This window comes from Vespa crabro, chromosome 18 (genome assembly GCF_910589235.1).
Source record: "Vespa crabro chromosome 18, iyVesCrab1.2, whole genome shotgun sequence".
Lineage (NCBI taxonomy): Eukaryota > Metazoa > Arthropoda > Insecta > Hymenoptera > Vespidae > Vespa > Vespa crabro.
The window spans coordinates 2,174,435-2,189,434 of record NC_060972.1 but is presented as its reverse complement, the minus strand read 5'-3'; the positions used below and the strand labels follow the sequence as shown (position 1 = coordinate 2,189,434).

At 27.1% G+C, this 15,000-nt stretch overlaps 2 protein-coding genes across 4 annotated transcripts in view; both read right to left on the bottom strand.

Moving 5' to 3' along the window:
- Window positions 1–295: 295 nt before the first annotated feature.
- On the bottom strand, window positions 296–4,274 carry LOC124430340 (glutaryl-CoA dehydrogenase, mitochondrial). The gene is made up of 8 exons (XM_046976728.1): window positions 3,841–4,274; window positions 3,659–3,691; window positions 2,924–3,295; window positions 2,728–2,857; window positions 2,320–2,542; window positions 1,994–2,223; window positions 1,627–1,787; window positions 296–1,266 (listed from the first exon to the last, which is right to left on the bottom strand). The coding sequence occupies exons 1-8, from the start codon at window positions 3,905–3,907 to the stop codon at window positions 1,199–1,201; spliced, it is 1,284 nt and encodes a 427-aa protein (XP_046832684.1). The 5' UTR covers window positions 3,908–4,274; the 3' UTR covers window positions 296–1,198.
- Window positions 4,275–5,333: 1,059 nt separating this feature from the next.
- Window positions 5,334–15,000, bottom strand: part of LOC124430379 (caveolin-3-like) — a 12,071-nt gene continuing 2,404 nt past the window's right edge. Inside the window, exons 1-4 of one of the 3 annotated variants that reach the window (XM_046976846.1) lie at window positions 11,367–11,955; window positions 8,666–8,824; window positions 7,003–7,182; window positions 5,334–5,575 (exon numbers count right to left, since the gene is read on the bottom strand). In XM_046976846.1, the coding sequence (XP_046832802.1) occupies window positions 5,378–5,575; window positions 7,003–7,182; window positions 8,666–8,818 (531 nt within the window). In that variant the 5' untranslated portion in view covers window positions 8,819–8,824; window positions 11,367–11,955 and the 3' untranslated portion in view covers window positions 5,334–5,377. Of the gene's footprint in view, window positions 5,576–7,002; window positions 7,183–8,665; window positions 8,825–11,366; window positions 11,956–15,000 lie in introns of those variants that run through there. The other 2 variants (XM_046976848.1, XM_046976847.1) reach the window with 2 other exon arrangements.

The following is a 15,000-nucleotide window of genomic DNA, read 5'->3' as shown; positions in this document are numbered from 1 at the left end:
AAAGAAGGCACAGCTAGATCACACTTATCGACTGTAAATAATAGTTTAATTTAGAATATCATTTCGACCAGTAAATCATAGTGTGTAATACGATGTATTCTCGAAATATTTATTGTATCCCATACTTCTCTAATTATTCGAACACATTTTATCTCAAAACTGATGATCGTACATATATATATATATATATATATATATATATATATATATATATATATATATGGTTTATCTAATTTTTAACGAAGAAAAAAAAGAAACAAGGAAGAAGGAATGAAAAGAAAAGAAAAATGAAAAATAATCATATACAACAGGTAATTTTATTCGAAAAACAAAATACGTGATAAAACATTGACAATCCTTTTTACGTTTGAAAATTTTGCATCGTGTTCTTTGTTATTATTTTCATCGTTTCTATACGTACTCGATATTAACGCTTTTGAGAGACTCCTGTGATTTCGTCGTATACGTTGAAGTTATTAGAGAGAGGAAAAAAAAAAAAAAAAAAAGAAAAAGGAAAATTAAAGCAGAAAAAGAGAAAGGGAAATGAAAAATGGCTCGCCAAAGGGAAAAAATTGTCGTCATTAGTAAAACTTAAGAGTATAACGAGCCATTTGACAAAAATATTGTTCAAAGAAATGAATATGGCGAATAAAGAAGCAATAATAAATTATTCAATTACGTTTTTTAGTGTAATTAATTCGGGAAAATTTGAAATGGATCGTCTACGTCGATATATAAATCAATTGTTATTTCTCATATAAATATATTTTCTTTTAAATGAGCGCATATAATATAAAGCGATAATGTATAATAAATTTTTTTTTGTTGACAAACGAAAGAGAGAAAGAAGAAAAAAAGATTTAGATTAAATTTAGAAAAAAAAAAAAAACAACAGCAAGAGGAAAATATATCATTCGTTACGAGTAGTGGTTTAAAAAAGAGAAACCAAAAGGATGTTATCGTCAGAGAAAAAAGAAAAAAGAAAAAAGAAAAAAGAAAAAAAAAAAAAAAAAAGAAAAAAGTAAAGGTAAAGAGGTAGAAAGAAAAAAGAAAACAAAAATAAAAAAGAAAAAAAAAGAAAAAGTAGAACGGAAAACAAAAACAAAAAAAAAGACATATTAATAACTTTACGACAGTTTTTAAAGGTGGAACCTACTTTCTTACATCTCCTGGCTGAAATAACAAGGAGGAAAATATCTTATCCAGCAAAGGCGGCTAATCCGGTGATCGTTCTTCCGAGTATCAAAGTGTGTATGTCGTAAGTACCTATATCGAAGTAAAAAAATAAGAAAAAAAGAATAAAGAAAATAAAACAACAACAACAACAACAACAACAACAACAATTATATACACACACGCACATACACGATTATATATATATATATATATATATATATATATATATATATATATATATAATAGATATAATTATATATAAATAGACATCGTGGAGGGTTAATAATCTACTGATACGATAAGTACGTTAGCATTTGGATTTTAACGCGAGTAACGTCAGGAAAATATAAAATTTCACTGGAGTCATCGATATTAAACGTTTCATTAATCTTAACGCGATAATCGATTTAAACGGACTATATTTTAACGTCAAAATGTTCTCCTGCCTACCTTCGTAAGTGTTAACGGATTCGAGATTCATCACGTGCCTAATGACGTGATACTCGTCCGATATGCCATTACCACCTAACATGTCTCTCGCGGTCCTGGCAATTTCTAACGCTTTGCTAGCAGAATTTCGCTTTAACATAGAGATCATCTCGGGGTTAATCCTGAAAAGAAACGGAGATAACGTTATCGTGTAAAGAAAATTATCAAAAATAAAAAAAAAAATAAAAAATAAGAACAAAAGAGAAAAAAAAAGAAAAAGAAAAAATAAGAACATATAAATAAGAAAAGAAAGAAAGAACAAAGAGAAAAAATTAAAAGTGAATCGATTTAATCAGATTTAGATTAAATTTAAGATACTTTAACGTACCTGCCTTCATCCTTTAATCTTCCAACCCGTAAACATGCTTGTAAACCAAACGCTATATCGCACATCATATCAGTCAGTTTCTTTTGTATCAATTGATTAGCAGCCAAAGGTCTATTAAATTGTAATCTTTCTAATGTATATGATCTTGCTATTTTAAAACAAGTTTCAGCTGCTCCCAATGCACCCCAGGATATACCAAAACGAGCATCGTTTAAACAATTAAACGGTCCCTATATATAAACAATATTTATCTCTCTCTCTCTCTCTCTCTCTTTCTATTTTGAATATCATAAATCGTAATCATTAATTAACGTAAATGAACTAACTTTCAAGCCCTCTACGCTCCGTAATAAATTTTCTTCGGGTACTATGACATTGTCCATCAGTATCATCCCAGTGGCGGAAGCTCTCAATGAAAATTTTCCTTCGATTTTCGGCGTGGACAAACGATTTTGATTTTTTTCTCTTTCGATTATAAATCCCCGAATAATTTCATCCTCGCATTTTGCCCAAACGATCAATATATCGGCTATAGGTGCGTTCGTAATCCTATTATTAGAAAATATATTAAATAAAACAAAGATTATTTATTTGTTGTACAAACACATATATACACACATACACACACACACACACATTCATATATATATATATATAAAATTTCTTTTTTTCTTTCTTTTTATTTTTATTTTAAAAACATGCATCCATGTATTGCTAATATCATCTATATTTACCATGTTTTGCTTCCATTCAATTTGTAAATTTTTTTATCAGAATCATATACAGCTCTAGTTTGAATGCCTGCAACGTCGCTACCATAATTGGGTTCGGTTAAACCGAAACATCCAATTAAATCTCCGGTAACTATAAGATCAATCAATTAAAAATTAAATTAATGTTGAATAATGTAAACCGATTATTATAACTTACTAAGTTTTGGAAGAAATCGTTCCTTTTGAGTTTGATCACCGTACGCATATATACCACCGGCAACGAGCGACGATTGTACGGACATCGATGATCTATAAGAACTGTCGACAGACTCGATCTCTTTAGCAAGAAGTCCATAAGCTACCGAGGATACATTTGAAGCTCCATAACCCTTCAAGGTACAACCCAAAATGCCAAGAGAACCGATCTCCTTAATAATTTCCTTGTGAAAATGTTCTTTACGATTGGCTTCGATAATACGGGGCATCAATCTTTCTTGACAATAATTTCGAAATTGATCTCTTATCATAATCTCATCCTGTGTTAATTGAGACTCGAGATCGAACGGATCGTCCCATTTGAACTGTGTATCTGGATGAATAATTTGATTTAAAAAAAAGAAAAAAAAAAGAAAGAGAAAGAGAGAGAGAGAGAGAGAGAGAGAGAGAGAGAGAGAGAGAGAGAAAGAGAAAAGAAAACAAAAAATAATATGATTAAATATATAAATTATAGGAGACAGTGACGTTACCGACTGAGCGTTAACCGATAACTTCTGCCATCTATAGGCACAATGACAAATTAATAATGTATCATGGACAACACGACAGAAAAGATATTTTTATTTACTTTATCTTCTATTTAAATTTTCTTTTTATTTAACAATGAAACGTTCTAAAGAAGAAAAGAAAAATAGAAAAGAAAAAAACGATATGAAATTATTAAGAACGGACTTACGTTTTTTTTGTAGACACGAAATTACAGAGATTCCTGATTACGTATGTTTTATCGTCATGGAGAATACAGAAAATTTGTCTGATGATATATATATAAAAATTTCTTTGTTTACGGTATCATTTTTTTTATATAGTGACGCGTTAAAGCAATATAATCGTTATAAATTGTTACGAAAAGGATACGTCTGGTTAAAATTTGTTTATATAAATTTATACACTTAAAAAATTTGGTCTGTACGCGAACTACCATCTTGTCGAGTATCCGTTAAAGAACTGACTAGTTGATTTCAGATCAATGATTTTGTTCAGATTTTTCTTAATTTATATGCACGACACGTATCTAATCGCACACAGTAGCGATAAATGAGATACATATTCTCTGACAATTCTAGTAACGTTACTTATTTTTATCATTGAACTTTCTGACTTCCGAACGGGATCTATCTTACCGATGTATTATCATACAACGATCTACTTTTACGTCGTTGCTTAAGAGTTTCATTAAATATTACAAAATCTCTTTATCTCATACATATAAATTGAAAAATCGGTCGTTCGGCCCCGTCTCTGTTTATTTATCCTTTTTCTATTTATCTATCTATTTGTTTAATTTTTTTTTTTGTTATTCTTTTTTTTTTTTCTTTTTTTTTCTTTTTTTTTTTTTTTTGTTATTCTTTTTATCAATCTCATCTTTCCACACGGAAGAATTGTTTTAACATGTAAGAATACAATGGATGAATAGATCGTCGATTTATTTGATAACATAAGAAATTATTTTATCGAATTAATTTATATACATATCGCATTTCTTAATGATTACAATTATATAGCGATTATTTATTATACAAATGATAAGTGACGCGAGAGTATTTGAAATGTTTTTTTAATTGATTAGAAAAATTAGACATTAAACACGTAGAAATTATCAGAAGATAGAAAACACAAAGTTTTCAATTATAATTGTTATTTTTAGAGTTGAAATTAATCGATGTTGAAATTAGAAATTTTTTCCTATTTTTCTTTTATTTAATAATTTCATACAAATATTCGACGAAAGTGCGATAAAATTGTATAAAGGTTTTTTTTTTTTTTTTCCCCGATCTATGATTAAGAAATTGATTTCTCTAATATAAAATATACACATAATATCGTTAAGATAATGTTACATGAATTATGTTTCTATATTTTTTAATAGCTGGAGATAATAATACTCCATTGTCAAATCGAATTTTGTTATATTCACGGCAGTCTAAATTGGACGGATCGTTCACTTTTTTTTTTTTTTTAAACACATTGCGGATCAGACATTTTATTACTAATTATTATTTATTGCAAAGGGAGAGAGAGAGAGAGAGAGACAGACAGAGAGAAAGAGAGAGGTATTTTTTATATTAAATATTTTGAAATTATTTTTCTTCATCTATTATTACGTCAATAATTCGTATGTTTGATCAATGATCAATGATCAATAATTATAACAAGAGACTTATAATCGGTCTGGATTAAAATATATATTATATATTAATATTAAATATTATTTTTATATATAATATATTTATATATATATATATTGTTTAATAAAATATTATATATAATAATTATATTTAATAATATATCATATATATATATATATATATATATATATATATATATATATATATTAATAATCTGTCCGTAATGCGTTAAAAGAAAACGGTATGAAAAACTTGGAAATGTTTTCTCATACTATAAGAATATCGTCCTTTTTTTCGGGACCATCTGGTAATTTTTGATTTAATACGCGTATATTATTAAAGAGATATCCAGTGGCGTCTGCGACAGGTCTAACGATTGCTTGAACAAAAGCAGTAAAGAAGCTTCTCGTAGCTGCACAAGTTATTTTCCATACTCGAAGGCAGGGAGCGACGCACCATATATGCTAAAAAAAGTACAGATGATATATAGATTGCTACGTTAACTTAATGTATTGATCACATTTTTATATAGACTAGATATCTATTGACTGATATTAATAAAACATTTGAAGGAATGGAAGGGATGTATTAATAATAACAATTATAAATTAATCAATTCAAACGAAATAAGATTTCATAAAAGATCGTTACTCAATGAGTGATCCAATAAGTTCAATATGCGATTATAGTTTTAGGATAATTAATGTAAATACAAAAAAAGAAAAAAAAAAAAGAAAAAGAAAAAGAAGAAGTTAAATAAATATTACAATTCAATGGAAATACAAAAAAAATTGTCGTATGTTTTATATCGCTTTCCATGAAATATAAAAAAGGGATTTGCGTACAAAAAAATTTTCTATTGATTAATTAAAGGAAAGAAGAAAAAAAGAAAGAGAGAGAGAGAGAGAGAGAGAGAGAGAGAGAGAGAGGGAGAGAAAATTCAACGATCTTGATTGATGCGCCGGTCTCGCTTAAAAATCTCTATTTTTCGTTTATTTATAATAAAATAAAGCTTGTACAAAGGTCGCAATTTATTCGAGATTTAAAATAAATACACTTTGCGTAACCATAAAAATTTCATGTTTTTGTTGTCCGTTTTTAAAGTTCGAGTTTTTGCTCACAGAAAGAGGAAACTTTTTGATTAATTAATTCGAAGTGAAAAAAAAAAAGTCAAACGATGGTCGTAAATAAATAGAAAATCAATATTTATTAACTTTCGAAAGGATAGAATCTTGTGACTTTTATCTTTCTCTCAACATCCGGATTACCTTTGAAAGGAAATCTTTTTCGAATAATTAATACGAGAAGAAGAATATTTAAAGAAATAATTGCAATTTAATGTAGATTCAATCAAGATCATTTGAAAGGATTCAAATCCTTTGCTCCGTTTGTTCGACATTTACGTCACGTTCGAAAAGTCATTTCGATTGATTGATTAAAAGAGAAGAGAAGAAGAGAAAAAGAAAAGAAAAAGAGACAAAAAGAAATTTCCAAATTTCGAAAGAATTTTCTTTCCATTTTGAAAAAATTAAATAATAAAGAAGATCGAGGAGCAGGAGGGGGTGGGGTGGAGTGAGGGTAAGGGGGGGGGGCGAAGGTAAAAAAATATTAACGATCGATGAATGATTTAAATAAATTTATACTGAACGATGGATGATAATATTATATCCCTTGCAAACATACTTGAGATAATATATACACATGGATAAGAAATCGATGCACACAAACGACCGTATAAATCGATCAGAGAGACAGAGAGAGAGAGAGAGAGAGAGAGAGAGAGAGCGTGAAAGGAAATAGACACGTGAAGAAGAAAAAGAAAGAAAGGAAGAAGAAGAAAAAAAAAGAAAAAAGAAATAAAAGAAGAACATATTATCGACTAAAGGCTTACCTCGAACGCAAGGCAGGCGAACGTAAAGCCAAGGCAAAGTGCGAGCAAGGGTGCGACCAAGACCGAGAGAAATATATAACAGCAACCCCTCGAAAGGCGAAAACAGTGGCCACTCAAGCGCCAAGCGCATTCCGGACTTCGAATGCCTTCCGGTTCGCCGATCACGTCGTCCCACATTACCTGTTCGTAAAACCAACATATACTTTTTTTTCTTTCTTTCTTTTATTATTATTATTATTATTATTATTATTATTATTATTATTATTATTATTATTATTATTAATAATTTTCTATTCACAAAGATTCACGAGAAAAGAGTAATAAAGGATTTTGAAGAATCGCGTTAATATCTTCGTCCTCTTGAAATTTTATTTTCGTTTTTATTACACCTCATTTATACGCGGATTTATTCGTAAATCAAAGGAATCACGTGAATGGACTCGTGTCGTGTCGGGATGCAGTGGCGCCAAGAGAAATAAAAAGGAAAAATAAAAAAAAAAACAAAAAGAAGAGGAGAAAAAAGTATATTAAAAAATGATTCCTCGATATCGTTAGCGAAATATTTTTAAACGAGTATGAAATAAAAACGATCGACTTCCCTTTCAAATTGAAAAATTTAATCGACCTTGTTTTTTTTTTTCTCATCGAACGTTCTGTACGTTCTTCTTTTTTTCTTTTTTTGCTTTTCCCTTTTTTCCCCTCTCTTTTTTCGACTTTTCTTAATCACTCAAATAGATATTTTAATCAATTATCTTAATAAAGGAAAATGGATTCTACGCGTTTCGTAAGAAATAATTAATAATTATTTTATTTCTTGCTCTTAAAATATATATATATATATATATATATATATATATATATATATATATCTTTTTTCTTCTTTTGTTTTTTAAAACAGTTTTTGTGTTTACTCGGCAAAAAGCAGCAAACTTATATATAAACAAAATTTTGAAAGAAAAAAGAAAAAAAATCATTCGTTGTATAATTTAAACTATTTAAAATTTCTCTTGATCTTATATTCTTAGATATTTGATCTTTTTGAATTGTTGAAAATTTCTCGGAAAAAGAAAAAAAAATAAATAAATAAAATAATCATTCATTAGAACGGTTGAACCGTAAAGAATTTTATCTCTTAATCTCTTATTTATTTATCCTTTTAATTAAAAAAGAAAAAGAAAGGAAAAAAGAAAAAGACAAAAATACTCTCACATGTTTCAGAAGAAAAAAAAAGGAGCTGAGTCTGATAACATTGAAGAAAAGAAACAAAAAGAAATGAAAACAAAAAATGAAAAAGAAAAGAAAAGGGAATACAGGATGTCCCATAAGAAAAACTAAAAGTCATTAAGCTCGTCTAAAAAATAACGAAAAAAAAAAAATAAAAAAGTAAAAAAAGAAGAAAAACAAGAAAAGCAAAAAATGACTGCGTTCAAATGTTAATCCTTTATATTTTATTTTAATGTATCACTTATTTGTCTCATTTATTCATCGTTTTAATTTTTCGAAATGAAAATATATAAATAAATAAATGAATGAATGAATGAATGAATGAATGAATGAATGAACGAACGAACGAACGAATGAATAAATATTAATTATTTTGAAATCGTGAGATTTTATATCGTACGAACGTAAAATTATTTATGAAATAAATTGTTAAATTAACCTGAAGATGTTGATTAAGACTATTTGGATCCCTGTCTTCAAGATCCATAGCACTGGCACCGTCGGCAGATGATTCTGGCTTCTCCATTCCTGGAAGATGAAAGTTGCACTTCGGTGTTGGGCACTGACAGGCGTTCTTCAATCTAGCGAACATCCTCTCCTAACACGAAAATTTGCCCGAGTAAACCAGATCTTTTGTTTGCCAATAAATTTAAACGGTTAAAAAAGATCAAAGGGTTTCTTTGCGAGCGGGCTCACATATGGCATTAACATAACGCGAGTGAATGCTAAGGCCACGAAGAAACGTAAGAGAGTATCCCGACATTGATCATTTTTCTTTTTAATAATATATTATATCAAGTATACCATACGGACGAGATTTCACTATGATTCGTTTTTCGATCGATTTTTTTCTTTTTTCTCTCTCTCTTTTTTTTTTTTTTTGCTCTTTTACTATCGAAACGCTGAATGACCAAAAGGACAAAGAAAGATAGATAAAGATAGATAGATAGATACATAGAGAGAGAAAGAGAGAGAGAGAGAGAGAGAGGGACAGTCTTTTAATTAATCCATTTAATGAATTATTTATGTAATTTGGAATTTTGCAAACTCACATACTTCTTTTTCTTTTCTTTTTTCTATCTTTCTTTTTTTTTTTTTTTTTTTTTTTTTTTTTTATTTCTATCCCAACGAAAGATCAATCATTCCGTATCGATGTGTTAACGATTATATTCTATCCGTATCAATTGACATTTAGTGAGATTTTCTTTTTTTTTTTTTTTTTTTTTTTTTTTTTGAATAAGTGTGACCGTATATTGTATTAACGATTTGTATTGTTAACAATAATGTTTACGAGATAGATTGGAAAGGAAAAAAAAAACGTATTTTAGCGATGCCGTAGCGATGCGGAAAAAGGTAAGGCTATAAAACTTAATTGCGTGTGTGTTTGTGGATTTGTGTGTGTGTGTGTGTGTGTGTGTGCGTGCGCACGTGTGTGTGTGTATGTGTGTTCGCGTGTGTTACCTTGAATTTAACGTCATAATCGCAAGATATCGATCCGCGAAAAGTTAAGACTGGTGGATTGCAAAGGCTACATGTTTGGCACTCTTTCAGACATTTCTTTCTTTGATTTAAAAATATATACATACTGTATATATATATATATATATATATATGTAAGTATGTGATATCGGTATGTATATAGGTATTTATATAGGTATGTATATACTTCGATCGAAAATTTTGTATCCTTTAAGTTTGTAGAAAAAGTTAAATCCCGAAGAGTCTGTGATAAAGTTCACACGTTCAATGTGTCGCGCGACACGAAATGACAATTCTTGGATAAGGTGTAAATTTTTTATGTTAAGTGTCACGCGCGTTATACGCGGTTTCTTTCGAACAGAAAATCGATATTAAAGTAGCCAAAGTATGACGTAGAAGAAGTGATTATATACATTAGGTCCGTCTATTTTGTCCAAAATCAACAATGACATTTTTCAATTCATTATGAACATCGTTTCTGTACATTTATAAAAATAATATATACAAGTAGAGATATCGTTTATTAATAAAAAGAATGAAAATGTTTATTGGAAAATGAAAAAGAAGGAAAGCAAAAAAATAAAAAAAAATAATCGTCGTCCTTTATCGATTTTTCTTCACTTCTTCTTTTCTTTTGTGTGTGTGTGTGTGTGTGTGTGTGTTTTTTTTTTTTTTTGGTTTCTTCTCCTTCTATATGACATTTCTATTCTATGGACTGTACAATAAAATATTTATCAAAGAAAGAAAAAAAAGAAAAAGACAAGAAATAAGATAAAATAATATCGCCATCTTTCAATTTCATTATCCTTTTTTCTTTTCTTTTTTTTTTTTTTTTTTTCTTTCTGTATCGCTATATTTATTTATTTCAATGGAAAGATAATGAATTAGATTTATACAAGGAAAGTTAATCGTTAAAATTAAAACGAAACAATTTGTTTAGTTTCGTTCTATGAACTATTACGAATAAGTTTGAAGCTTAATTGAAAATCAATTGCAAAAAGTTTCGCTTATTCGTTTAAAAAAAAAAAATCCATGCAATTTGGATTGATAATTCATAAGATTTCAATCGTTTACATGCAGTTGTTTACTTTTATGGCTAATTAATTTAATATATTATGTACATTTATATATATATATATAATATCTTTTTTTCTTTATAAAATAAAAATATTCGAAATCAAAATGGTGTCTAGTAACGAGGATAAATAAATTATTGATAATTAAGTTGTTATCTTTTTCTTTTTTTATTTATAAAATAAAAACTTTTAGAACATACATACAGAACACACACGGACACACACACAAATCAAACACACTTTGTGTGACAGTGCAAATATACTACGATTAGATAGTAAAAATTTCTTCGAAAATTATACGAACTATATGAACTATATGAGATATTATGAATGAATCTAATTATACGAAGTGCTCTTATGTGACTGTACTATAAGAAATAAAAAGAAAAGAAAGAAAAAATGAGAATTACAAAAAATTCACGTAAAAAAGAAAAAAAAAAAAGATGAAGAAGAAGAAGAAGAAGAAGAAGAAGAAGAACTTTGAAAGCAAAACGATTTCTAATCAATCTTTAGACACGGTTCACCCTCATGTATCACCATGTATCAGTATGTACGTATACTATAGAAAAAATTATGTTCACTTACTTTACTCTCTTCTAGTATTTCAATTCCTTGTATTTTTTCGTGTGTTTCTTTTTTTTTCCTTTTCTTCTATTTCATTACTTCGGAGACGTCAAAATGAAAAAGAAATTGTTCGATGTTGCTCGGTTTTAATGTTACAGAGTTTTGCAGGTGGAAAAGCTTAGGTTAAAACACAGGTGGATTGAAACGGTGAGAAAGAGAGATAGAGAGAGAGAGAGAGAGAGAGAGAGAGAGAAATAGAGAGAAATAGAGAGAGAAAGAGAGAAAGAGAGAGAGAAAGAGAGAGAATGAGGGACGAACGCTTCTAAGTGGACAACGGTCAACGCGCATGCGCATTAACGCTATTGTAGAATTACACCCCCACAATATATTGTTCAACGCAGAATGAAAGAGAGAGAAAGAGAGAGAGAGAGTACAATAACCCTATTTCCAACGAAAGTGAATGTCAGGTACGATCACGACATTGAACGATTTTCTGATAATTATTACGCATTCATTACGTCGACCAATCGATGGAGTTTCTTCGTTTATTAGTATGACTAGATTTACGATTAATAAGACTACAATACGATTCTACATATTTATGTAAATTTATAGAAAATTGTATGTCATAGAATAAGATACTTTTATTGAATTTAAATTGAATAGAATTTTTATGATCTTATTATTTTTGTTATCTCTTTTCTTTTCTTTCTTTCTTTTTTTTTTTTTTTTCTTAATTTCACTTATAAATCTTTTTTTTAATAAATTTTTAATTGAAAATTTTATTACGACGAGAGAGAGAGAGAGAGAGAGAGAGAGAGAGAGAGAGAGAGAGAGCGGTACAGTACGTAAAATAAATAAAGAAATAATTTATAATCTTAATTAATTAGATAAATATAAAATCTTTCATTCAAATGAAACTAAGGAGAATTTTAATTATAATTAAAAATAAATAATATTTATTAATATTGATAAATAATAAAAGAATGAGTTTAACAAATTTTAATAAATATTACGAATTTAACTTGTAAATAAATTGATTTTGTTAAAAGTAATAATAATTAATAATATTTAAGTTGTAAATCGTAGAAATTTTTTATCAGATTTTTTATAATATATTTATGTATATATATATATATATATAAATATATTATATTATATTATATATATATATATATGTGCGTAAACTAATATGAAAAATTGTATTAGTTTTAAACTTTAGTTCGTCATTTTTTTCTACAAAGTATATAGATGGTAACCTAGTAATCCTCGTTATCATCGAATTTATTGTACTGATCTCTAGCGGAGAGATGGTATACTATTGACTAAATGTGAATAAAGTTCAAAGATGTCCCATTAGATGACGCTAGATATTCTATTTATTATAACTTATGAAAGTACTTATTTACTCGTCATAAAGCTTAAGTTTTTTATTAGATAATTTATTGTTATTAGAAAATGTATTATTTATCAATTTGAGAAAGCAATTTAGATATTTCAATTATTTTTTTACTTAAATATATTTCTTTCAATTAACAAAGATAATAATTTATTTATTTCATTGTATAATAAAAATTGACAATAATATAATGAATAATTAAATATCATTATTAATTATTAAATCTTGATAGTTAACGAGATTTTATAATAATAAAAATTTTATAATAATACTTAATAAATATATATAATAAATAATAAAAAATAAATAATAATAATAATAATAATAATAATAATAATAATAATAATAATAATCATTACGATGAAATAATCTACAATATTATATGTATATTTTGAGATATATTTTTTGATATAGAAATAATATTATACATATAACTAATAAAAAACATATATATATATATATATATATATATATATATATACATATATATTAATATTATTATAAATTAATATTAAATATCATAAATAATCTATGGTATGTAATATATGATTTTTTTTATATGATTTTTAAATGTAACTTTCAAACATAAAATGTGATTTATTATTCTTTATATAAATAATGACAATAATAATTGATACTAACAATATTAATAATAAATAACAACTAATAATATACATATATATATATATATATATATCTACATTATTGAGATTTACCGTTTAGACGTTGACTATATAAAAAAGAAAAAAAAAATATATAAATAAAACAGCAATTTTATGATCGGAAGATCTCGATATAAATATAAATTTATTTTTATATTTTCCATTATCTTCGTATTTTTACAATAAAATATAAATACTTACTTATACCACTGTATATACCACACATACACACTCACACATACATACATACACACACATACATACGGACACATACGATGTATTTTACGTCGTAGGCAAAATTGTCGTAAAACGAATATTTGTCACAGTGAAGATTACAGATATGAGGAAAAAGAATTCGAGGAAGAAGAGAAAGATGGAAAGAATGAAAAAAGAGAGGAAGACGAGAAACCGGGGTGGTAGGTAAAAGTTAAGGGAAAGAAAGAGGAGGGTGTGGAAGTAAGTGAGTGCTAAAACCGGATGCTCGTATCTGCCTCGAAGCGATAAAGATAGTTCAACCTCGCTCTTGTTGCCTTAGCTACCGTATGAACGCTGTCTTCCTATTACGTATATTATCTCTGAAATTCCATCTAACTGTGTAAAGTGTATTCCCCTCTCTCCCTCCTCCTCCCTCCCTCTCTTTCTCTCTCTCTCTTTCTCTTTTACCCTATCTTTTTCTTCCCCTACCCTTTACTCCGCATGAGGCATGAAACATGCGGCAAAGTGAGTTCTTAATTTTGATACTTCGTTGAATGCAACTAACAAAAATCGAAATTCCATAAGAATTGCAACTGTTAAAAAAGCAATTTTTTAACTTATTATTATTATTATTATTATTATTATTATATTAATATTAAATTATTTTTAACATTAATAATTATGCGTTAATCGAAAGGTTTCGAAAAGAGAAGATCGAAGGGTATTAGTGAATTATTGAAAAAAAAAAAAAAAAAAAAAATTGATTTATTTACAAGTTAAATTCGTAAAATTTATTAAAATTATTAAACTTATTCTTTTATTATTTATCAATATTAATAAATATTATTTATTTTTAATTATAATTAAAATTCTCTTTAGTTTCAATTGAATGAAAGACATTATATTTATCTAATTAATCAATATTATAAAATTGTTTTTTTAATATATATATATATATATATTAAAATTGTCCGTCGGATTGATAAAACATTATCGTATATCTCTATACGATTCTATTGCAAATGAAATATATGAAAATGTTCATGGGGCGTTGGGCGAGGAGGAAGGAGAAATCGAAGAATTTAATTATTCATAATAGATAGATTATAAATAGATTTAATATAATAATATTAAAACGGGGAATACTTTTTCCCCATTGGGACATTTTGTATATCATTAATAATAAAAATATTAAAGTGAAAAGTAGAATAATATAATGCAAAATTAAAGAAAGAATAGATATATTCGTTTCTTTCATTTTCATTTTTTTTTTTTTATTTTTTATATATATATATATATATATACAAATAAAAATAAATAAAAATGTATATATATATATATATACATTTTTACATTTAACGAAACAAAGCAATTCTCGTATAGCTGATAACAAGTAAAC

Bases quoted from the DNA above. Each gene is read 5' to 3' on its own strand.
- LOC124430340 (XM_046976728.1), bottom strand. From the start codon at position 3,907: ATGGTAGTTCGCGTACAGACCAAATTTTTTAAGTGTATAAATTTATAT. The intron at 2,543-2,727 runs GTAAATATAGAT...TTCTAATAATAG, and splicing joins TTGAATGGAAGCAAAACATG to GATTACGAACGCACCTATAG. The intron at 2,224-2,319 runs GTTAGTTCATTT...GTTTATATATAG, and splicing joins GGAGCGTAGAGGGCTTGAAA to GGACCGTTTAATTGTTTAAA.